The sequence below is a fragment of the Pleurodeles waltl genome, chromosome 9 (assembly GCF_031143425.1).
Source record: "Pleurodeles waltl isolate 20211129_DDA chromosome 9, aPleWal1.hap1.20221129, whole genome shotgun sequence".
Taxonomy (NCBI): Eukaryota; Metazoa; Chordata; class Amphibia; order Caudata; family Salamandridae; genus Pleurodeles; species Pleurodeles waltl.
The window spans coordinates 432706119-432729376 of NC_090448.1; the positions used below are offsets into that span (position 1 = coordinate 432706119).

Consider the following 23258-nt stretch of genomic DNA (forward strand, 5'->3'; position numbering starts at 1 on the left):
TGCTGAAAAAGACATATTGAAAATGTTCCACCATATGGGGAGAATGAGCCTGAAATACATATTAACAACATCTGGTGGTTAATAGTTTTCAGAACATAATAGTGTCTAATGTCATGAAAGGGGGTGTTTATAAAAAAACCACAAAAAAAACACTTAAACCTTTCAAAAAAAGATTCAACTTGCGATGTCAAGGGGACGTACAGGAGGGCACCCTTGTCTAGTAATAAATACCCTTATGCTTAGTATGGCTCCTGAGATGACAAAATATTCAGATTCTAGTTACGTTGGGCATCGCCAAGCCTGACATTCTAGAAAACTGTACCAGATCGGAAAAAGTTACCAAAACCCCCAAACATATGGTAGATGTTTGTTTACTACTTTGTCATTGCCTAGCTAGCTATAACATTGGTTATGAGTCTAGCAAGACTGATGAGTGGCTATAAAAATATGATTTTAGTGGGAGGTGTGAATTTTGTTCCAAAATCGCATTTTTAAGTAAAGCTAGACTTACTAAATTACATCTTTAGGGGTTGGAGTGGTTGTAATAAAATGCTTTAATCACAGGTCTATTCCATGGTATGTATGCTATAAGGGCAGTGGACAGGACACAAAGGTCGTGGATGTTGGTCAGTCTGGTATGAGCTTACCCCGGAGTTGAGTGTGGTCAACCGAGATTGTTTAATATAAAGTCTTGCTGTACCTATCTACGCACACAGCGTTGCCCGTAAAATGAGACAAAACTATCCTATTTTTTGTAGCCTACGTTGCCACCTATATAGATAAAACAATATCGAAGTGTAGCTGACAGAACAGGCACAAATACAGTGTTACAGTAAATCATAAGTAACTGTATCTTGACAATGGAGTTGTCTTAGCTTATTATAGTAATATTTTACTGTAAGCATAAATCAACATGTCTGACTTGTCTTCTTCAGGGTTGGTAACGAGCAATGGAGAGCAGTGGAAGCAACTACGACGATTCGCCCTAACAACCTTCCGAAATTTTGGGATGGGGAAGAGGAACCTTGAGGAGCGGATTCAGGAGGAGGCACGTTTTTTGGTAGAAGAGCTCAGAAAAACTAAAGGTACCGTCCCTGGGCGCAAATTTTGCACTAATCCGATGACTGAAGACAGGCTGCAAGCATGCAGGGCGCAACCATCAATCTAACGCAGGAGCGTTGTATTCCTTAGTCATTTATTGGGAGGAGTAAAGGTTGGAAAAGCCAGAAAAAGAGAGTGAACTATTGCAGATCTGCCTTCTCAGCGCCCGTCATAGAGTTACTCACATTGAGCAAAGCATTTTTATGACAAATCCATTTTCTACAATTACAATTAAAAGTGTTTAATGTCTTTCGCAGGTGGGTCTTTGGAGTATTAATTATCATAGTCTGGAAGACTCCCACAAATTACACAGTTCTTATATAAAAGAATGTGTTAAAAAAACATTGCAAGTGTAAAAACATTTTTGAGAATTCAGATCGATCTAATATTCAGTTTGCAGACTTCAAAACTGTAAAGAATAAGCATAGTTTGACAAAACCATTGTCACAAAATAAAAGAATACAATATGCCTTTCTTAGATAGAGTTGTTAAAGGAGCACATTTTCATTCCATAGCTTTAAGTATAATACAAGACTAAAGGGTGAACTGAAGGGTTTCCCTCCTTACATCTTAGCCTGAAAAACGGATTGTTGTCCTTTGCATTATACTTTTTGCATTGTTTTGTCCAAGATATTTAATCACCTACAGCATCCATTTTAGGACATCCTCATTCCTCACTACTCATCCCTGCTTCTCATCCCTCATCCCTACTTCTCTTCCTTCATCCCTACTTCTCATCTATCAGCCCTACTTCTCATCCATCATACATCATCCCTACTTCTCATCCATCATCCCTGCACTTCTCCTCCATAATCCCTGCTTCTCATCCGTACGTCTTTTCCATCATTCCTACTTCTCTTCCTTCCTTCCTACTTCTCATCCCTTGTCCCTGCTTTTCATCCCTACTTCTTATCCATCTTCCATCATTCCTACTTCTGAAGCCTCAGCCAACATCCCTACTCCTCATCCATCATCCCTATTCCTCATCCCTCACTCATACCAACACATTTTCAATTTAGTGAAACACAGCTTCACACTGATTGGCTGGCAACAGCCAATCCAAGTTATGAGAGAGTCCTGCATTCTATTTCACTGAAAAACAGCCTTCTCATTGCATGTGCTGGGTGAACACAAGAGGGAATGCTGCTGTGTGTTTGTTTCCAGTGAATTCAAGGCTGTACAACATTTAATTTTATTTAACTAAGTGTTTTTCTGTTTACACTTGCTTCTTCAGAAAGCGTTGCTGGTTTGGGAAATACAAGGATCCCACAGCTTGGGCCATAAATCAGCTCTTGGAGAAAGTGTTACAGTTCATCTACTTTTCAATGAAAACATTTCTGGTTTCAGAAAAGAAAAAGAAAACAGCTCTGGAGATAAAAGCAGCCTCAGATTTGAACATTTTATTTGTTACAAATAAAAATGAAACCAGAAATGGTTTGGATGAATTGGATTGCACTGTCACCAAAGTAGATTTTAAACATGTTCTTTCTCCATATGAAACCCAAACAACAAAGGTTTTAGGTTGAACTGTAGATGAACTGTATAACCCTTTCTCCAAGAGCTAATTTATGGCCCAATTGTGGGCTCCTTGTGTTTCCCAAACCAGCAGAGCTTTCTACAGAAGCCCTGTAAACAGAACACAGTTAAAAAAATGAAATGTTGTATAGCCTTGAATTCAGGGACACAAACACACAGTTGCATTTCCTCTCCTCTCTCTTCAGCCAGCACATGCATTGAGAAAGCTGTTTTCAGTCAGATAGAATGCAGCCAACCAATCAATGTGAAGGTGAGTTTCACAAAACTGAAAATGTGTCGGCATGACTGAGGGATGAGGAATGAGGAGTAGGGATGATGGATGAGGAGTAGGGATGATGGCTGAGGCATGAGAAGTAGGAATGGTGCAAGGTAGATGAGAAGCAGGGATGAGAAACAGGGATGATGGAAGAGAAGTAAGGATGACGGATGAGAATTAGGGATGATGGATGAGAAGTAGGGATGATGGATAAAAAGTAAGGATGAGAAGTAGGGATGATGGATGAGAAGTAAGGATGATGTATGATGGATGAGAAGTAGGGATGATGGATGAGAAGCAGGGATGAGGGATGAGAAGCAAGGATGATGGGTGAGAAGTAGGGTTGATGGATGAGAAGTAGGGATGATGGATGAAAAGTAGGGATGCTGTATGATGGATGAGAAGTAGGGATGAAGTAGGTATGATGGATGAGAAATAGGGATGATGGATGATGGATGAGGAGTAGGGATGATGGATGAGAAGTAGGGAGGATGAAAGAGAAGCAGGGATGAGAAGTTGGGATAATGTATGATGGATGAGAAGTAGGGACGATGGATGAGAAGTAGGGATGAGACGCAGGGATGAGAAGTAGGGATGATGGATGAGAAGTAGGGATGATGAATGAGAAGTACGGATGATGTCTGATGGATGAGAAGTAGGGATGACGTGTGAGAAGTAGAGATGATGAAGGGGAAGCAGGGATGATGGATGAAAAGCAGGGATGATGTGTGAGAGCAGGGATGATGGATGAGAAGCAGGGATGAGGAGTGAGGAATGAGGATGTCCTAAAATAGATGCTGTAAACGATATTTCATCACCAGATGTTCTTCAATCCATAAACTCGGGCTCGGGCTCCAGACAAAGTGGCATCTTATTTTAACTTTTTTCCTCCCACTCCCCCTCAAGTGAAGTTCCCGTAAACAAAGGACTTGCCAGACACTTTAGAGATTACTAAAGTGTCACTATGACATATGAATTATTTCTAATCAGTGAAATGAACATTGACACTGCACATACACGTGCAACCTTATATGGTCATATGTGTAATGTGTTATGATGGCTTAGTGAACGAATGGAACATTTTCTGCATAGCCTGCGACAATTGGCTGCTGTTGGCTTTTGGCAGTGACTGCATCATTCTATATAAAGACAACAACCTCTGCAGGAGAGTTAAAATTGTTCTATGAAAATCCGTAGGTCTGATTCTGACAAATTTTTAGTGGAGATGAATTGTGAACAGTTCTAAGGCCTTTGAGCCTATTTAGATTAGGTGTTTATATGACATTTAAAGAAAGTGGCGAATGCTCTGCCCACCTTCTTTTTTCTCTTATTTAGAGTGCATGAGATCTCAACTTTGCTGAGCAGTTGTCTCCTTTGACTGCTAACTAGTGCTAAAGTGCATGGGCTCTCTGCTTAAAACATGGTAACATTGGCTTATCTACAATTGACATATTTAATTTTCTTACAAGTCCATAGGAAAGTACACTACATGTGTCCAGGGCTTGTCAATTAAATCCTACTAGTGGGCCTGCAGCACTGATTGTGCCGCCCACTTCAGTAGCCCTTTAAACATGACTCAAACCTGCAATTGCAGAGCCTATGGGTGCAGTTTTAAACTGTCATGTTGCCCTGGCAAGATAACCCACTTACCAGGCCTATACCTTCCCTTTTCAATACCTATGTCACCCCTAAGGTAGGCCCCAGACAAGCCCAAGGGCAGGATGCAGTGTAAAAGTTGGACATGTACTTTTTAGTTTTATATATTCAGATTGTGAATAACTCTCAAATACGTTGTTCACCACTGCAAGGCCTTTCTCTCCCACAGAGTAACATTGGGATTGTCTTATTTTAATTTTTTAAGTGTAATTTCCAATTGGGAAGAGATGGAACCCCCAAGTTTAGTGTCTTTGGAATCACAATTTAAAATCACAACTTATGGTGAAGTTGGATTTTAAATTGTAATTCTGAAAATGCCACATTTGGAAAGTTGTTATTATTTTTCTTTACCCGTCAAGTGCCTTCTGCCTGTCTCTCAATACCTTTGGGTGGGTGACAGTTGAGTTATTGTGCATTCCCTCCAGCTACACACAAAGGGATCTTAGGTGTGAGTGGCCATCTGCATGTTGATGTGCCATCCTATACAAGATGGGGAGGAGGAGCTGACAATTATACCTGAATGGGCTTTGTCCTGATCCCACACAAAAGGCTGCATAAACCCCTATATTGAATCTGGAGATAGGACAGGAAGGGCAGGGACTCTGTACACTTCAAAGGCCACTCTTTGAAGTCTCCTCCACTTCAAAGGCACCACTGAGTATAAGAAATGGACTTCTGACTCCACCAAATCAGTACACTTGTGGACCTAAGGATATTCTCCCAGGGAGAAGGACTGCTGTGCTGCTGACAGAACTGTCACTCTGATGGATTCTGCTGGACTTTGCTGGACTCCTGCTATGATGTGCTTGCCCTGCTGCTGTCCTCCTTGCCTGGAAGTGAGAAGGACCGGACCTGCATCTCTACATCTCCGCAACAAAAGTGACCCAAAGGTCTTGCTGGCTTGCCTCCTGTTCTGAAGTCTCTGGTACCTCAAATACTTCACTTCATCATGCAACAGCACCTGGACTTTGCCTGCTTCAAGTCTTGCCCTGCCAAGTGGCGCCAATCTAGTCCTGGGCCCTTGGAAGTGGATATAAAGCGCTGCAACTGTAAAATCCATGCATTGCATCGATGCAACAGTTGGAACTGGTGCATCTTCCCTCTACACAGAAGCATTGCCGTTGCCGCTGAGGATAAAAACATAACATCCCTGGCTGCGAGGCTTGGTGTCAACGCATCGCCTACATGGCTAGCGAACTGCCTACAATGCATCTCGGAATGCATTGCTTTGAACTGGCGCATTGCCTACATACAGCGGGATCGACCTCGATGCATCGCCTCCTCTTTTCCATGCATCGGGCTCCATCAACAGCATAACAAGGCACTTTTTCAGCAGGACAAGCTTAGCACCCTGTATCTGACCCGCGCTCCATCGTGATTTGCCTGACTTTTCAGATTTCACCCGGCCTAGCGTGACCAAATAGCCAGTGGTTGCCGCTTTCTGCTTTTAAATACTATGGGCAAGATTTACAAGGCCCTAGTGCCTCCTTGCACTACGTTAGCATCATTTTTGTACGCTAATGTGACTCATGGAAGAATTTTTTGCTCTGCCATATTTACAAAGTGGCGCAATGCATGCATTGCACCATTTTGAAACCCCTTTCACCACATTATGCCTGTGTCAGGCATAATGTATGCAAGGGGGCGTTCCAGTATTAGAAGGCCCGCAAAAATGGCGCAGTGAAATCTACAAGATTTCACTGTGTCATTTTTGGCATCATTTTTGATGCCTGCTCAAAGCAGGTGTTAAAGTAACGCACCCTTTGTAAACAATGGATCTCCTTGCTCTTTGCTGCACCAGCGTAAACATTTTTGATGCTAGTGCCGCAAAGCGCCACAATAGCATCAAAAAATGTTATGCTACTGTCCTAACATGTACAGCGGTGCGCCGTATCATAAATACAGTGCACACATTGTGTCGTTATGTGCAGCAGGGCGACGCAAAAAAGCTGGTGCATCAGCACTGATGAGCCAGTTTCTTGTAAATATTCACCTATATTTGCAAATATTCTTTTTAAATTCATATCTCGACTTCCTCTCATGGAATGTTTGTCATTTTGGTCTTGTTTTGTCATTTAATTAAGTTCTATTTTTCTAAAATGGTGAGGATTATTTTTCTGTGGTGTTTTCACTGTTTTACTGTTTTAAGTGTGGCGCAAATACTTTAACCATTACCTCCTATATTAAGCTTGCTTGCTTTGTGCCAAGCTAACAGAGGTTTAGCACAGGTTAATTTATGGTGAGTAACTCCTTACACTGACTAGGGATGTGGTCTCTACTTAGACAAGGTGAAGAAGCCTGCCAACTAAAGACCCAGAAGCATATATATAAGTGGGGTGCATCATGTTTGCACCACGCAACGTGGTACATGTGTGACACAAACCACTTTTTCAGATTTTTGTAGCCATACAAAGTCCCCTTGCATGACTTTGAGTGGCTCCAAAAATCTGGAGTAATGGAATGCAGCTCAGCTTGCTGTGTTGCATTACTCTGCCCTGGGAAGGCTTTCCATGGGTGTCGCTTAGGTGTTCCCATGCAACGGCCATTTCTTTAATGCATTCCCAGATCTTGTAAACCTAGGAGTGCATCAAATAAATTTGCCTCCCCCGAAGAGGGGTAACAAGGAGAAACATCCTTATTTCTCCTTGTTACTTCCTCTTTCTATGTGTGCTGCATTCTGCCGCACAAATAGATAGACGAATATGCCTCTCAGCATTGTTTTTGTGCAGCAGTCCATGGTGTAAGGGTGCCTGCATTGGCGCTAGGCAGCCCATTGTGCACCAGTGCAGGGGGAAGAGTCAGGAATGTGCAGTATACCTTAAATGTGGGGCATTCCTATGGCGCAATCCTGCCCTTTCCCAGTGATGCAGTACTGCACAGGAAGGTGACTTGCTGCACTGCACCACTTTCTAATAGCTATATCCCCCAAATTCTAACAGATCCCTGTAAAAAAATACCTCTCGAGGACGGGGCCAGCCAACATGGCTGACCGGTCGTGAAACCCGGAGGCTCTGAGACCACCCATGATTGCAGACCCCTTTACCAGGTGTCTGGGGAGAGCCTTTAGCTGGTGAAGCTCCCCGGACGATGCCGTGAGTCCGGGGGAGCCAATGAAGTGTGCCAGGGAGGCTTTGCAGCAATCTACACCGCGCCAGCGCGGACAGTGAATCTCCCGGGAGCCGGACGCAGGCGGGAGCCCGGAGACCCGTACATCAAGGGGGAGCTCCTGAGTGAGGTGAGGGGGTGCCCCCCCGGTCTGGGAGAGAGGAGGTGGCAGCGGCGATCCGGCAGAGGGGGCAGGAGGGCCCCATTGCTATTTCTGGGCATCCGTGCATGTGGGGAGGGTCACGGCCGCTCCTGCAATGCCGAGTGCATTGGGCGGCCCCAGCGAGGAGCGTAGGCCAGGGACCGCAGAGTAGGGCTTTCTGGCTTGTTGTGCACCCCCCCCCACCTTGAGGGCTGTTTTTTCCTTTTTGGGGGCCTGCCTGACCTGGTTGTTTGACCTCAAAATGGCGCCCAGTGCCAGGCCTCGTGGAGCTTCCCTGGGGAGGCTTTACAGAGAGCCAATGTAGGAGGGTTGCCTCTCCTTTCCCTACATAGGGATCTGTTCTTTTGTGTCCACAAGCATTTTTATTGTGGGAATCATGTCCCAGTGAGCAGCAGCTGGGGGCCAGCAGCAGCAGTGGCACTTATTGTGAAAAGAAGAGCACCACGGCGAGTGAGGTCTGAGAGGCGCTTATGCCACGGAGGAAGCTACAATTTAATAGGGTCTCTGATTAATTTACACCTGTCGGATCCGAGGTGCCCGAGACGCAGCGGTCAGGCAGCGTGGCACTCACCAAGGAGGAACTTCTGATCTCCCTCCACACCTTTAAGGCAGAACTGCGAGAGGAACTCATGGCAGATTTGAAGTCGGCGCTGGAGGCACTTCAATCCGACGTTACAAGTCACATGGCCTCTCTTCAAGTGGACGTGGATTCAGTGGGGACCCGCATTTTAGACCTTGAAACTCATGTCCAAGAGATAAAATAAGTCCTTTGGAGAAGCAGGTCTCGCAGCTCAAATCGCAACTCCAACTATCAATACTTAAATTTGAGGACTTGAAAAACCATTCTCGAAGAGACAACATTAGAGTGCGAGGGCTGGAGGAGGGCAGTGAGGGTCCAGATCGGGAGGCGTTTGTGGTGGGTCTCTTCTCACATCTCTTGGGCGATGACCATCCAGAAGTACAGATTGAAAGGGTGCTTAGGGGGGAGTCGCCTTGCCACCGAGAAAAGGAGACCCCAGCAATATTTTGGTGAAATTGTGCTCATTCAAGGTTAAAGAGCTAATACTCCAGAAGACAAGGTGACAAGACGTGGTGTCCTTTCAAGGTGCACACTGTGCGCTGCTCCAGGACATTGCCCCAGCTACACTAAAAAGTGCCAAATATTCAGTCCAGATGGACATTTCCATTTGCCATTGCTTTTGAACTTAACAACGAGCCGTACCACTTTGTGGAGTGTGGGAAGGCGGCTGCACTGGGCCTGCCGGAGATGAGTATGGACAATGGTCTTGCGGGACAAGGGGTGATGCGGCGTCGGGAGGAGTCTGTCGTATCTCCCGTTGGTAACCGTTGGAGGTTGCCGCCGAGGGGGAGGAAAGCCCTCAAGGAGTAGTATGTGAACTTGTCACCACCAGCTGGGCAAACCCCTGGGGTGTGGAGAAGGAGGTTTTTGAGAGGGGCTATGTGGGTTTCCTCTTCCCAAGGGAGAGTGTGGAGGCTCTGGACAGACCAGCGGGGTGCTGGTGGTTTGAACACTTCCAGGGGCAGCTCTCTAATCATCCCTCCAGGAGCAGCAAAGGAAGTCTCTACACCAGACACTATGTCCCTCATGACAACCCTGGCGGTCGGTGTTAAAGTAACGTTAATACCACCAACAGGCCGGCTGTAAAAAAATGTGATTTTGTTCCTAGCGGTAACCGCCATCAAAGACTGCCACTTTAACACACTGACCGCCAGGGTGGTAACGGCCACTGTGCTGGAGTCTTCGGTTTCCAGCCCGGCAGCTGTCACAATCCCACCCTTGGGATTATGACCCGGTCTACCGCCATGGTTTTCGTGTTAAACTTACCACCACGAAAATCATGTCGGTAGGCACTATCAGTGCCAGGAAATCCCTTACCTGGCACTGATAGGGGTCTCCCCCAGGCCCCACCCCCTCCCCAGAGTCCTCCCCCACCCTCCCCCTCCTTCTGCCCCCACACATATACACACCTGCATGCGCACTCATATACACATATACACACATGGATACCCACCACCACCCACGCATACACACATACATATCAACACACCGCAACACACACCAACATACTTTGTCACACACATGCATTCACAACACACAACACTCACAATCACTTATTCATGCACGCATCCAACGCGACTCACACCCGCATGCGGGCATTCCAAAACATACACACAACACCCCCCACCCCTTTCTCCTGTCGGAGAACCTGACTTATCTGCTTGCAGGGGGTCCTCTGGCTGGAGACACTCCGCGGCGCTGCTGTCAGCAGCAGTGTCCGCCAGCAAAACACTGCCAGGCCGTATCACTGGTCATGATACAGTCGACGATGTTTTGCTGGCATGGTGGTGCTGCTGTCAGCAGCGCTGCCTTACCACCGTCTGCCACCATGGCCATCGGCGGTGTTCCGCCAGCATTCTGGCAGTATACCATCGGCGGCCATGATACGCGTAGACGGCTGGTAACCACAGCGGTGGTATGTTGGCGGCCGTCGCCGTGGCGGTAGACGTGTAGTTACTGCCAATGTTGTAATGAGGGCCTATATGTGCTTCTGTTAGGGGTCTGTTGGGGGTGGAGGCGGATGAATACTCCCTCCAGATCATGAGGACTACACTGAGTTTCTTGTTTCAATATCGGAGTCTTATGGTTGCTATAATGTTATTTTTTGTGTTGTCATTCTTGACGTTTGATTATTGTTTGTTGTCCTTATTTCCTGTGGGTGGACAGTTTGGGGGATGCGGAGGACAGGGGGGCATGGGATGGAGGGGGAGTACTGGGATTCCAGGGCGACACATTTGGTCAGAAGTAATCATGGGTGAACGTTTATTAGACGCCTTAGACCACTTACTAGTGTCTTTGCAAAATCCGTTAAGATGGCATTTCACAGATTGGGGCTTCTTGACACTTGGCGTACGTTTCACCCCACGGTAAAAAACTATATATAATTTTTACTCTCACAGCTCCTATTCTAGGATCCATTATATTTTCATATGCAAGCCCCTTTGACAGCTCCTCCGAACGGTTATTATCCATCCGATAATCATATCAGATCACGCGCCAGTTGAGGAGGGTTTTGGAGTAGAACCTCCCGAAACCACAGAGGGGGCGCTGGTATTTTCCTCACGTGTTAACAAGAGACCCAGCGACTCGAGACGCGCTGAGGAGAGCTATTAGGCAGTTGTTTAAGAGTAATCAACCTGGGTACACCTCTCTCCCTACTATCTGGGACGTGTTCAAAGCTGTCATCCGGGGCACGTGCATCTTTTTAGCGACCTCACTTTATTGGTTGAAAGCTGAAGAGAGACTAGGTTTGGAGAATGCATTGCAGGAGGCTGAACGGGCTCCCAAGCTCTCCCCTACTTGGCAGAATCAGAGGAAGGTAACCTTCATAAAAGGCAAACTGCAGTCTATCTACATGAATAGGGCAGAGGTGGCATTGTTATGGCTCAAGAGGTCTTATTATGACGGTGGGAACAAAATTGTCTCTCTCTTGGCCAGGCAATTGCGGGTTAAGTAATCTAAGGGCTATATTGCGCAAGTGCGGGATGAATCTGGGGAGCACCATTCAGAAGAGGAGAAAGCGCTTGTGTACCTCAGATAACCCGAGTGCTACCGTCCAGGTGAATTATTTACGCCACATTCAGCTTCCGCAGGTCTTCCAGGATATCAATGAGTTTTTAGAGGCCTCATTCACCTTAGATGAAGTAAGGGAGGCCATCAACTCCCTCCCTCTACACAAAGCCCCGGGTCCTGATGGCTTCACTGCACATATCTACAGGACTTTTGGGGCCGAGCTCGTCCCACACTTAGCTGCACTGTTCAATTTCATAAGATCTGAGAACACACTCTCTCCTACTATGGGGAAAGCCCTGATCTCACGTATTCCTAAGGAGGGGAAGGATCCTCTGCTTTGTGCTTCAAATAGGCCCATTGCCCTGCTCAATCTCTACAGAAAACTGGACACCAAAATACTGGCACGGCGACTTGAAGGAGTGTTGCCGGATTTGGCCCATCAGGATCAATCCGGTTTTATAAAGGGTCAGCAAACACATTATAACATTAGAAGGGTCATCCACCTGATGGAAAAGGTGGCGAAGAAGCAGGTCCCGGCTATGCTGTTAGCACTGGATGCTGAGAAAGCTTTTGACCGGCGGGTGGAATGGTCCTTTTTGGTGGTGACTCTCTGGTGCTTTGGGTTTGGGGAGCAGTTTATAGCGATGGGGATGAGCAACTACTCGGGCCCTAGGTCTCGGATATGTGTAATTGGGGTGATATCGGATTTTTTTGACTTGTCCAGGGAAACCAGAAATGGATTGCCTCTTTCCCCGCTGCTTTTTGCACTTAGCGTTGAGCCACTAGCGGCCTGGATAAGGGCAGATCCGTATTTTTATGGCATTCAATTTGGCTCCGATCAACATAGGATTTCATTATTTGCCAACGATATTCTGCTTTTCGTCACTTAACCATGTGTAACCCTTTGGGTTATTCTGGAGGAGTTGAGTCTCTTTGAACAGGTAGCAGGCTTCAAAGTGAATAAGGGGAAAATCCTATATCCTCAATTTAACGGTCCCTTCCACAGAGATGAGTGCGTTGGCTTCCACTTCTCCATTCATCTGAGCCAAGAATTAAATTTTGTTCTTGGGAGTGCGGCTCACCCTAGGGTGACTGACCTATTTAAGGCAAATTTTCCGCCCCTCCTTAGGACATTGCAAGTTGATTTTAAGAGATGGTCAATACTCTGGCACTCTTGGTTAGGCCGCATTAACACTATTAAGATGATGGTTCTCCTGCAGTTGTTATATTTGTTTCAAAGCCTGCCCATTGACATTCCTCCAGACTTTTTCACTGAGCTTCATAGGTTGTTTACTCAGTTTATTTGGCAGAACGCAAGAGCCTGGCTTTCCAACAGATTGCTTACGAGCCCCAGGGACAGGGGCAGGTTAGCCCTCCCGGAGCCTCTTCTATACTATAGAGCGGCACAGCTCTGGGTTATTGTGGAGTGGTCCCTTTGAGAATCAGACAAGCTGTGGTTGCACATGGACAGGGCAAGGACGGGGCAGACATTGTGGGATGTCCTGTGGAAACCTCGGGGTGACCGCCCAAAAAATGCTTACCTTAGTACTCCCACTGCTACTACTCTCAAGGTGTGGGACATGGTGACAAGCACCCTCAGACTTATGACCTTCCCCTCACCCCATACCCCAATCAATTATAACATGGCCTTCCCCCAGGAGCTACACCAGGACCCTTTGATAAGTGGAGAGAGGGGTGTTGTCTGGCAATCACTGATCTTTTTCATGAGGACCAGGTACGCACATTCGAGAATTGTTGTAGGGATTTCCATACACACATTTATGAGCACTTTATTTATAATAAATTACACCATTAGGTTACTCAACCTCATATTAGAGCAGCGGCCGTTAGGGAGCTTCTTCCTATAGAGAGATTTGTTCAGCGGGGGGCGATGGCAAATGGTAGTATTTTGCACACTATACAGATTATTGATATCAGCAAAATGCACCTACACTCCTTGTCATTTGGCGTTTTGGGAGCGGACGTTGGAATCTCCGGTGGAGGAGGGTCTGTTGTCCCGTCTGTTTCATGATATAGTCAAATATAACCACTCCATGGGCACTAGAGAAGCTCATTATAAACTTCTCTACAACTGGTATCTCTACCCGGAGAAGCTTAAAAAACTCTTTCCCCGGGTCTCTAAGAGGTGCTGGCGGGATGTGGGATGTTGGGAGATTTTAGGCATATCTGGTGGGACTGTCCCATTATACGCCCATACTGGAATTAAATTTTGTCACATCTATGAGATTCTGGGCTACCCTATTCTGAAATCACGGCACATATTCTATTGGGCCTGCACGCTCCCGAATTGCAACATCAGACACAGGGTGATTGTTCCATACTTTGGCTGGCATTGGGTGCAGCAAAGACGGTTCTAGCGTTATACTGGAAGAAAAACGAACCACCCCAATGGCGCTGTGGTACGCCAGAATGTTGTGCAGGCTCGCTATGGAGCGCTTAGCTGATCAACTGGATAATTCTAGAAGGAGCTTTGACTATATTTGGGACCCCCTGGTGTTGTTCCTTTCTAGGTTTATACTGCTTACTGCCTGTAGCCCGTGCCTTAGGGTTTTACACCTTTTACAGGCATAAGGCACAGTCCATGTGGGGGACACCGGGAAGGGAAAGGGGGGGTCACATCTTGGGAGCAGATGAGCCCCTTGTCTTCTCGCGCTCCAGGCTCCGACTGTATATAATACATTGTAGGAAATGGGACATAGAGTTTTGTTGTTAATAATATGGTTTTGTGTTTCTTTTTTTCTTCTTTCTATTGTTAAATTTTCTTCCTGTTCCCCTTTTCTTTGGAAGTGTACATTCAGAAGTTAGCACAGTGGTGCATACTCCGGGGGGGATTTTTAGAGCTATGTTTGACTGGTAACTCAGCCTCTGTTAAATATGGATATGCTTGCCCTTATAGAGAGGAGGGCTTAACGCATTTGGCATTTTGCCGAAGTATATGTGTGGTCTGAATTGTCTCTTTCACTGTTTCTTAAATGATGAATATCAATAAAAAGAGTTTCAGAAAAAAAAAATACTTCTCAATGCATTGATATAATCTGATGTCTTTTAGTGAAAAGGTTATACATGTTATTGACATATACTTTTTGAATTTTGAAGACACTTTATCATATTTTTTATATTAGTACAGAATCTAGTAAACAGCTGCTGTGTTAATTTGTTGACCTTCGGTCGGGGGTTGAAGAGGTGAGTGGCTCATGCAAAGGTCTGTAAGATCACATGTGGCCGCAAGGCCGTACTTTGAATATCACTGCTCTAGAGCATGTCAACACTATCCATCAATAGCCAATGGCAAAGCAAATAGGTCTGCCTTAAATGTACCAAAGCATGCAGATGTAGGCATAAACATTTGCTGCTTGCATGTGTTACCATAATACAGTTAGACCTATTCGCTTCTCCAGTGCTGTGTATTTTTTATTTAAATGTGTGTTTTATATAGTACGAAAAGTACAGTAATCGAAATATAAACAGTGCAGTAACTGACTTCAGAGGTCTGCTATTTATGGACTTCACAAAGAGTGCCTTTGGCTCTGCTGAAGACAGTGACATTTTCGTTCAGTGTAAAAATGATCCTGCCCCAAGAAACATGCATGGATTTTCTTTCCCTTTGGTGTAGGGTCTCTAAGTAAAGATACCTTCTAAATCTAGTTTAAATGTACAGTAAGTACTATGTAATCAATGCTTTGGTATGTGTAAGTGAAAGGATGGGCAGGATTTATTAAAATCCTCTCAATTTTATTCAATAAAATGGACAGATAGTAAATGGAAAATACTATAGAAAGAATGCAAGCACATTATTGTGAGATAAAATGTATACGTGTTCTCCAAATATAATTTGACACAATAAATGTAAATACATATTTTTCTGTATTTAACCCCTTCGCTGCTAGGCCTTTTCCACCTCCTGTGCCAGGCCTTTTTTTGGGGTATTTGGGGCAGTTTGCGCTTAGGCCCTCATAACTTTTTGTCCACATAAGCTAGCCAAGCAAAATGTGCGTCCTTTTTTTCCAACATCCTAAGGATTCTAGAGGTACCCAGACTTTGTGGGTTCCCCTGAAGGAGGCCAAGAAATTAGCCAAAATAAAGTGAAAATTTCGTTTTTTTTTAAAAAAATGGTATAAAGTGGCTGAAGAAGAAGGCTTGTGGTTTTTTCCCTGAAAATGTCATCAACAAAGGGTTTGCGGTGCTAAAATCACCAGCTTCCCAGCTTTCAGGAACAAACAGACTTGAATCAGAAAACCCAATTTTTTAACACAAATTTGGCATTTTACTGGGACATATCCCATTTTTATGATTTTTTGTGCTTTCAGCCTCCTTCCAGTCAGTGACAGAAATGGGCGTGAAACCAATGCTGGATCCCAGAAACCTAAACATTTCTAAAAAGTAGACAAAGTTCTAAATTTAGCAAGGGGTAATTTGTGTAGATCCTACAAGGGTTTCCTACAGAAAATTACAACTGAAAAAAAAAATGTTGAAATTGAGGTGAAAAAAACAGCATTCTTTCTCTACGTTTTACTCTGTAACTTTTTCCTGCAATGTCAGATTTTTTAAAGCAATATACCATTACATCTGCTGGACTCTTCTGGTTGCAGGGATATATAGGGCTTGTAGGTTCATCAAGAACCCTAGGTACCCAGGGCCAATAAATGAGCGGCACCCTGCAGTGGGTTTTTATTCTATACCGGTTATACGGCAATTCATTTGCTGAAAAATATATAGAGTGAAAAATAGCTATCAAGAAAACCTTTGTATTTCCAAAATGGGCACAAAATAAGGTGTTGAGGAGCAGTGGTTATTTGCACATCTCTGAATTCCGGGGTGACCATACTAGCATGTGAATTACAGGGCATTTCTCAAATAGACGTCTTTTTTACACACTCTCTTATATTTGGAAGGAAACAATGTAGAGAAAGACAAGGGGCAATAACACTTTTTTTGCTATTCTATAATCCCCCAAGTCTCCAGATAAAAATGATACCTCACTTGTGTGGGTAGGCCTAGCGCCCACGATAGCAAATGCCCCAAAACACAACGTGGACACATCACAATTTTTGACAGAAAACAGAGGTGTTTTCTGCAAAGTGCCTACCTGTAGGTTTTGGCCTCTCGCTCCGCCGGCACCTACGGAAACCTACCAAACCTGTGCATTTTTGTCAACTAGAGACCTTGGGGAATCCAAGAAGGGGTGACTTGTGGGGCTCTGCCCAGGTTCTGTTACCCAGAATCCTTTGCAAACCTCAAAATTTGGCTAAAAAAAACACATTTTCCTCAGATTTCGGTGACAGAAAGTTCTGGAATCTGAGAGAAGCCACAAATTTCCTTCCACCCAGCATTTCCCCAAGTCTCCCGATAAAAATGATATCTCACTTGTGTGGGTAGGCCTAGCGCCCGTGACAGGAAATGCCCCAAAACACAACGAGGACACATCACAATTTTTGACAGAAAACAGAGGTGTTTTTTGCAAAGTGCCTACCTGTAGATTTTGGCCGCTAGCTCAGCCGGCACCCAGGGAAACCAAACAAACCTGTGCATTTTTAAAAACTAGAGACCTAGGGGAATCCAAGATGGGGTGACTTGTGGGGCTCTGACCAGGTTCTGTTACCCAGAATCCTTTGCAAACCTCAAAATGTGGCTAAATAAACACATTTTCTCACATTTCGGTGACAGAAAGTTCTGGAATATGAGAGGACCCACAAATTTCCTTCCACCCAGTGTTCCCCCAAGTCTCCCGATAAAAATGATACCTCACTTGTGTGGGTAGGCCTAGCGCCCGCAACAGGAAATGCCCCAAAACACAACGTGGACACATCACAATTTTTGACAGAAAACAGAGGTGTTTTTTGCAAAGTGCCTACCTGTAGATTTTGGCCGCTAGTTCAGCCGGCACCTAGGGAAACCTACCAAACCTGTGCATTTTTTAAAACTAGAGACCTAGGGGAATCCAAGATGGGGTGACTTGTGGGGCTCTGACCAGGTTCTGTTACCCAGAATCCTTTGCAAACCTCAAAATGTGGCTAAATAAACACATTTTCTCACATTTCGGTGACAGAAAGTTCTGGAATATGAGAGGACCCACAAATTTCCTTCCACCCAGTGTTCCCCCAAGTCTCCCGATAAAAATGATACCTCACTTGTGTGTGTAGGCCTAGCGCCCGAGACAGGAAATGCCCCAAAACACAACGTGGACACATCACAATTTTTGACAGAAAACAGAGGTGTTTTTTGCAAAGTGCCTACCTGTAGATTTTGGCCTCTAGCTCAGCCGGCACCTAGGGAAACCTACCAAACTTGTGCATTTTTGAAAACTAGAGACCTAGGGGAATCCAAGATGGGGTGACCTGTGGGGCTCTGACCAGGTTCTCTTACCCAGAATCCTTTGCAAACCTCAAAATTTGACTAAAAAACAAGTTTTCCTCACATTTTGGTGACAGAAAGTTCTGGAATCTGAGAGGAGCCACAAATTTCCTTCCACCCAGCGTTCCCCCAAGTCTCCCGATAAAAATGGTACCTCACTTGTGTGGATAGGCCACGAAAGGAAATGGCCCAAAACACAACGTGGACACATCAAATTTTTTCACAGAAAACAGAGGTGTTTTTTGCAAAGTGCCTACCTATGGAATTTGGCCTCTGGCTCAGCCGGCCCCAGGGGGGGCAAAAATGGCCTAAAATAAATTTGCCCCCCCAATCCCAAACCTGAACCCCCCCTCCTCCCCCCCCCAACCCCCCCCCCCCCCGGGAGCAACCCTTGCCTACGGAGTTGTAGGGTCGCAGGGTCCCAGAGACACAGGCAAAAACAAACTGACACAAAAGTAAAAATGGGGGTAACATGCCAGGCAAGATGGTACTTTCCTACGCAACAACCCCCAAACGGGGGACAATAAGGCTAAACTTGCCCAGATGAGTCTTCATTGTCTAAGTGGAAATATCTGGAAAGTCTATCTGCATTGGAGTGGGTACTCCAGGTCTATGTTCCACTGTATAGTCCATTCCCTGTAGGGAGATGGACCACCTCAACAATTTATGGTTTTCATCTTTCATTTGTTTTAGCCAAAATATAGGTTTGTGGTTTGTCTGAACAATAAAGTGAGTACCAAATAGGTATGGTCTCAACTTTTTCAGTGCCCAGACCACAGGAAAGGCCTCCCTCTCTATGGCAGACCAACGCTTTTCTCTAGGGGTCAACCTCCTGCTGATGAAAGCAACAGGTTGATCCTGGCCCTCCGTATTAAGCTGTGATAGCACTGCCCCATACCCCAAATTAGAAGAATCAGTCTGGACTACGAATTTGTTGGAGTAGCAAGGGCTTTTTAGGACAGGTACAGAGCACATGGCCTGTCTGAGCTAATCAAAAGCTTTTTGACAACTAGCTGTCCAGAATACCTTTTTAGGCATCTTGTTACTAGTGAGGTCATTAAGAAGAGCTGCTATCAAGCCATAATTCTTACTGAACCTCCTATAGTACCCTGTGAGGCATAAAAAGGCTCTCACGTGGGTTTGAGGTGTAGGGGGAGCCCATTCCATAATGGTCTGGATCTTCCCCTGCAGTGGTGTAATCTGTTCTCCACCAACAAGGTGGCCCAGATAAACCACTTTCCCCTGCCCTATCTGGCACTTTGAAGCCTTAATAGTGAGGCCTACCTTTTGCAGGGCCTCCAAAACATTCCATAGGTGGACCAGGTGATCATCCCAGGTGGAGCTAAAGAAAGCTATATCATCTAGATATGCTGCACTTAAAGCTTCCAACCCTTGCAAGACTGTGTTTACCAACCTTTGAAAAGTGGCAGGTGCATTCTTCAGACCAAAGGGCATCACAGTGAATTGATTGTGCCCTACAATGGTTGAAAATGCAGTTTTGGGTTTTGCATCTTCTGATAATTTCATCTGCCAATACCCTGCAGTTAAATCAAAGGTGCTTAGATACTTGGCAGAAGCCAGTGTACCTATCAACTCATCTGCCCTGGGTATAGGGTGAGAATCTGTCTTGGTTACTTGGTTGAGCCCTCTATAGTCAAGACAAAACCTCATCTCTCTTTTACCATCCTTGATGTGAGGTTTTGGGACAAGCAACACTGGACTAGCCCATGGGCTTTTTTGAAGGCTCAATCACTCGTAAGTCTAACATTTTCTGTACCTCTAGTTTTATGCAGTCCCTGACATGGCCAGGCTGCCTATAAATCTTACTTTTGACAGGTAAACTGTCTCCGGTATTGATTGTATGCTCACACCAAGTAGTGGTACCTGGTATCAGTGAGAAGAGTTCAGAAAACTGACTTAGGAGAATAACACAGCTGTCCTTCTGCTCAACAGCAAGTACTACTCCCTCCACTAAGACATCAGCTTCAGTGGTGGGGAAGAGATGAGGGAGAGGGTCACTCTCTTCTTCCTATCCCTCATCAGTTGCCATGAGCAGGGTGAGATCAGCCCTGTCATAGTAAGGTTTTAGGCGGTTGACATGGAGTACCCTAAGGGGACTCCTGGCAGTGCCCAGGTCTACCAAGTAGGTAACTTTACCCTTTTTCTCAACAATGAGATGGGGTCCACTCCATTTGTCATGGAGTCCCCTTGGGGCAACAGGCACCAATACCCACACCTTCTGTCCTGGGTGGTACTGGGTCAGGACAGCCTTCTGGTCATGCCATTGCTTTTGCAGCTCCTGACTGGCCTGAAGGTTTTTACTGGCCTTTTTCATGTACTCAGCCATTCTTGATCTTAGGCCAAGTACATAGTCCACAATGTCCTGTTTAGGAGCTCTTAAAGGTTGTTCCCAACCCTCCTTAACAAGAGCAAGGCAACCTCTCACAGGGTGCCCAAATATGAGTTCAAAGGGGAAAAGCCCACTCCTTTTTGGGGTACCTCCCTGTAAGCAAAAAGGAGACAAGGTAACAGGACATCCCATCTCCTTCTGAGTTTTTCAGGGATTCCCATTATCATACCTTTGAGAGTTTTATTAAACCTCTCAACCATACCATTTGTTTGTGGATGATAAGGAGTAGTGAACTTGTATGTTACACCACACTCCTTCCACATTGCTTTGAGGTATGCAGACATGAAGTTACTACCTTTGTCTGATACCACTTCCTTAGGGAAGCCTACTCTGGAATAGATTCCCAGGAGGGCCTTTGCCACTGCAGGAGCTGTAGTGGTCCTTAAGGTGATTGCTTCAGGGTACCTAGTGGCATGGTCCACTACCACAAGGATAAACCTGTTGCCTGACGCTGTTGGAGGGTGAAAGGGGCCAACTATGTCAACCCCTACCTGTTCAAAGGGCACCCCAACCACAGGAAGTGGAATAAAGGGGCCTTTGGTGTGCCACCAGTCTTGCCTCTGGCTTGGCAGGTCACATAAGAGCGACAAATCTCTTTGGTGTTCTCTGACATATGAGGTCAGTGAAACAGGGGAACAAGCCTGTCCCAAGTTTTACTCTGGCCCAAATGCCCAGCCAAAGGAATGTCATGTGCCAAGGTAAGAAGAAACTCCCTGTACTGCAGAGGAATGACCAATCTCCTGACAGCTCCAGGTTTAGGGTTCCTTGACTCAGTATACCGGAGGTTGTCTTCCCAATACACCTTATGGCTATCACTGATATCCCCATTCTGCTGTTTGACAGCTTGCTGTCTTAAATGCTCTAGTGTGGGACAGGTCTGCTGTGCCACACTCAGCTCTTCCCTAGCAGGCCCCCCTGCACCCAAAAGCTCAGCAGTGTCTGCTGCCAGCTCCTCTGGTGTAGGTTCTGCACAGGGAGAGGATTCCTCTTCCTCAAAAGGGGAATCTTCTGGTGAGGGAGGGATAGTGGGCAAGGAATTACCCTTACTACCCCTAGCTTTTGGGAACACTTGGTCCATTGTTTCAGGATCCAAGTTTCCCTGTCCTTTTTGCTTTTTGGCTTGAGCCCTAGTCAAAGCAAACATATGCCCAGGAATGCCCAGCCTTGCTCCTTGATCCTCCAATTCCACTTCAGCCCAAGCTGATGTCTCCAATTCATTATCTAGTAAGCAATCTATAGGTAATTCAGTGGCTACCACAACTTTCTTTGGACCAGTAACCTCCCCCCCCCCAGTTGAGATTCACAACAGCCAAGGGGTAGCTAAGTGTGTTATTGTGAGCCTCAGTCACTTGGTACTGCTGACCAAGTTGGTGTTGATCAGGGTGAACCAGTTTCTCTATAACCATAGTTACACTGGCTCCTGTGTCCCTGTAGGCCTCAACCTCAACACCATTGATTAGGGTAAGTTGCTTGTATGTACCCATATTAAGGGGATAAGCAACCAAAGTGGCAAAGTCAATGCCACCACCAGAGACTAAAACAGCCTCCGTGGTCTCCCTAACAAGACCAACCCCAACTACACTGCCAATGGTGAGCCCAGCTACACCCTTGGATTGGCTACTTGTAGTAGACTTCTCACCACCACTGCTATTGCAAGGAATACTAGAGGTTGCAGTTGGGGTTGTGGTAGTGGGAGCCTTGGTGTTTTTCTTTGGACAAGTGTCATCACTTGCCCAATGGCCTTTTTAGTTTACATAAATAACACCATGGCCTTTGCTGATTCTGAGAAGAGGATTTGGACACACCACCCCCCAGAGGATTTTTGTGGGTCTGATGAAGACTCAGAATGTTTTTATCTCTGGCCCCACCCTTGTCAGAAGACTTACCATCCTTCTTCTTGCCATCCTTGTCAACCCCTGTATGAACATTTCTGTTCACTCTTGTTCTGACCCATTTGTCTGCCTTCTTTCCCAATTCTTGGGGAGAGTTCAGATCTGAGTCTACCAAGTACTGGTGGAACAAATCAGACACACAATTGTTCAAAATATGCTCTCTCAGGATTAGATTGTACAGGCTTTCATAGTCAGTCACCTTACTGCCATGTAACCAACCCTCCAAGGCCTTCACTTAACAGTCTACAAAGTCTGTCCAGTCTTGAGAGGACTCTTTTCTGGTGTATCTGAACTTAATCCTGTATTGTTCAGTGGTTAGGCCAAATCTATCCAAGAGTGCATCCTTCAAAACTTTGTAGTTATTAGCATCACTTTCTCTAACAGTAAGGAGCCTATCCCTACCCTTACCAGTGAAAGATAGCCACAAGATAGCAGCCCACTGCCTTTGAGGGACCAACTGTACCATACAGGCCCTATCAAGTACTGCAAACCACTTGTTAATGTCATCCCCCTCTTTGTAAGGGGGGGGCTATCTTATGCAGGTTTCTTGTATTTTGCTCTCTAACAAGATTGCTATCAAAAACTCTGCTGCTGCCACAATGGGGAGCTTCAGCACAGCCTGGCCTCTTCCAACCTCAGCTTTCTGAGTTCCCTTTCCATTAAGTTATCCTCAGGGAGGGAGGCTTGTGAATTGTGAGACACAGAAGAAAGATTGGAATTGGCAGAGTTGGACCTGTCCCTAACTGGCTGGACTCTAGTAACCTGGCCTTTAGGAGTGAAAGGTGCCCTACTAGTGTGTGATCTCCTGCCACTACCACTGTCACTAGATGGCCTGTTATCCCCAGGGGACTCCTCTGAGTCTTGCTGGGTACCCCCTCCTATACCTCCTGATCCTGGGATGGGCCTGTCTGGTTCCGGTCACTTTCTAGAAGAAGACTAAGGATAAGATCTTTTGTGGGATTCTTACCAATTCTTAAAACCCTTTCAATGCAGAGACCCCTCATACTTTTAAAGTTTAAACTACCATATTTTCCCTGGACAACTGTGGGAGTGAGTTCTACTGCAGATATAATTGTTAGAAGGAGTTTAAGGTAGAGGGAAAAAAGTTTAGGAACTTCTAGCGAAAAGAGAAAAACTTTTAAAAAATGTTCAAAACTTTTGAAAATGTTTCTAAA

At 45.5% G+C, this 23258-nt stretch overlaps 1 protein-coding gene across 1 annotated transcript in view; it reads left to right on the top strand.

Moving 5' to 3' along the window:
• LOC138259479 (cytochrome P450 2C5-like) overlaps positions 1-23258 on the top strand; it is a 798218-nt gene that overhangs the window by 440829 nt on the left and 334131 nt on the right. The window contains exon 3 of the mRNA XM_069207249.1: positions 936-1085. Within this exon, the coding sequence (XP_069063350.1) occupies positions 936-1085 (150 nt within the window). The remainder of the gene's footprint in view (positions 1-935; positions 1086-23258) is intronic.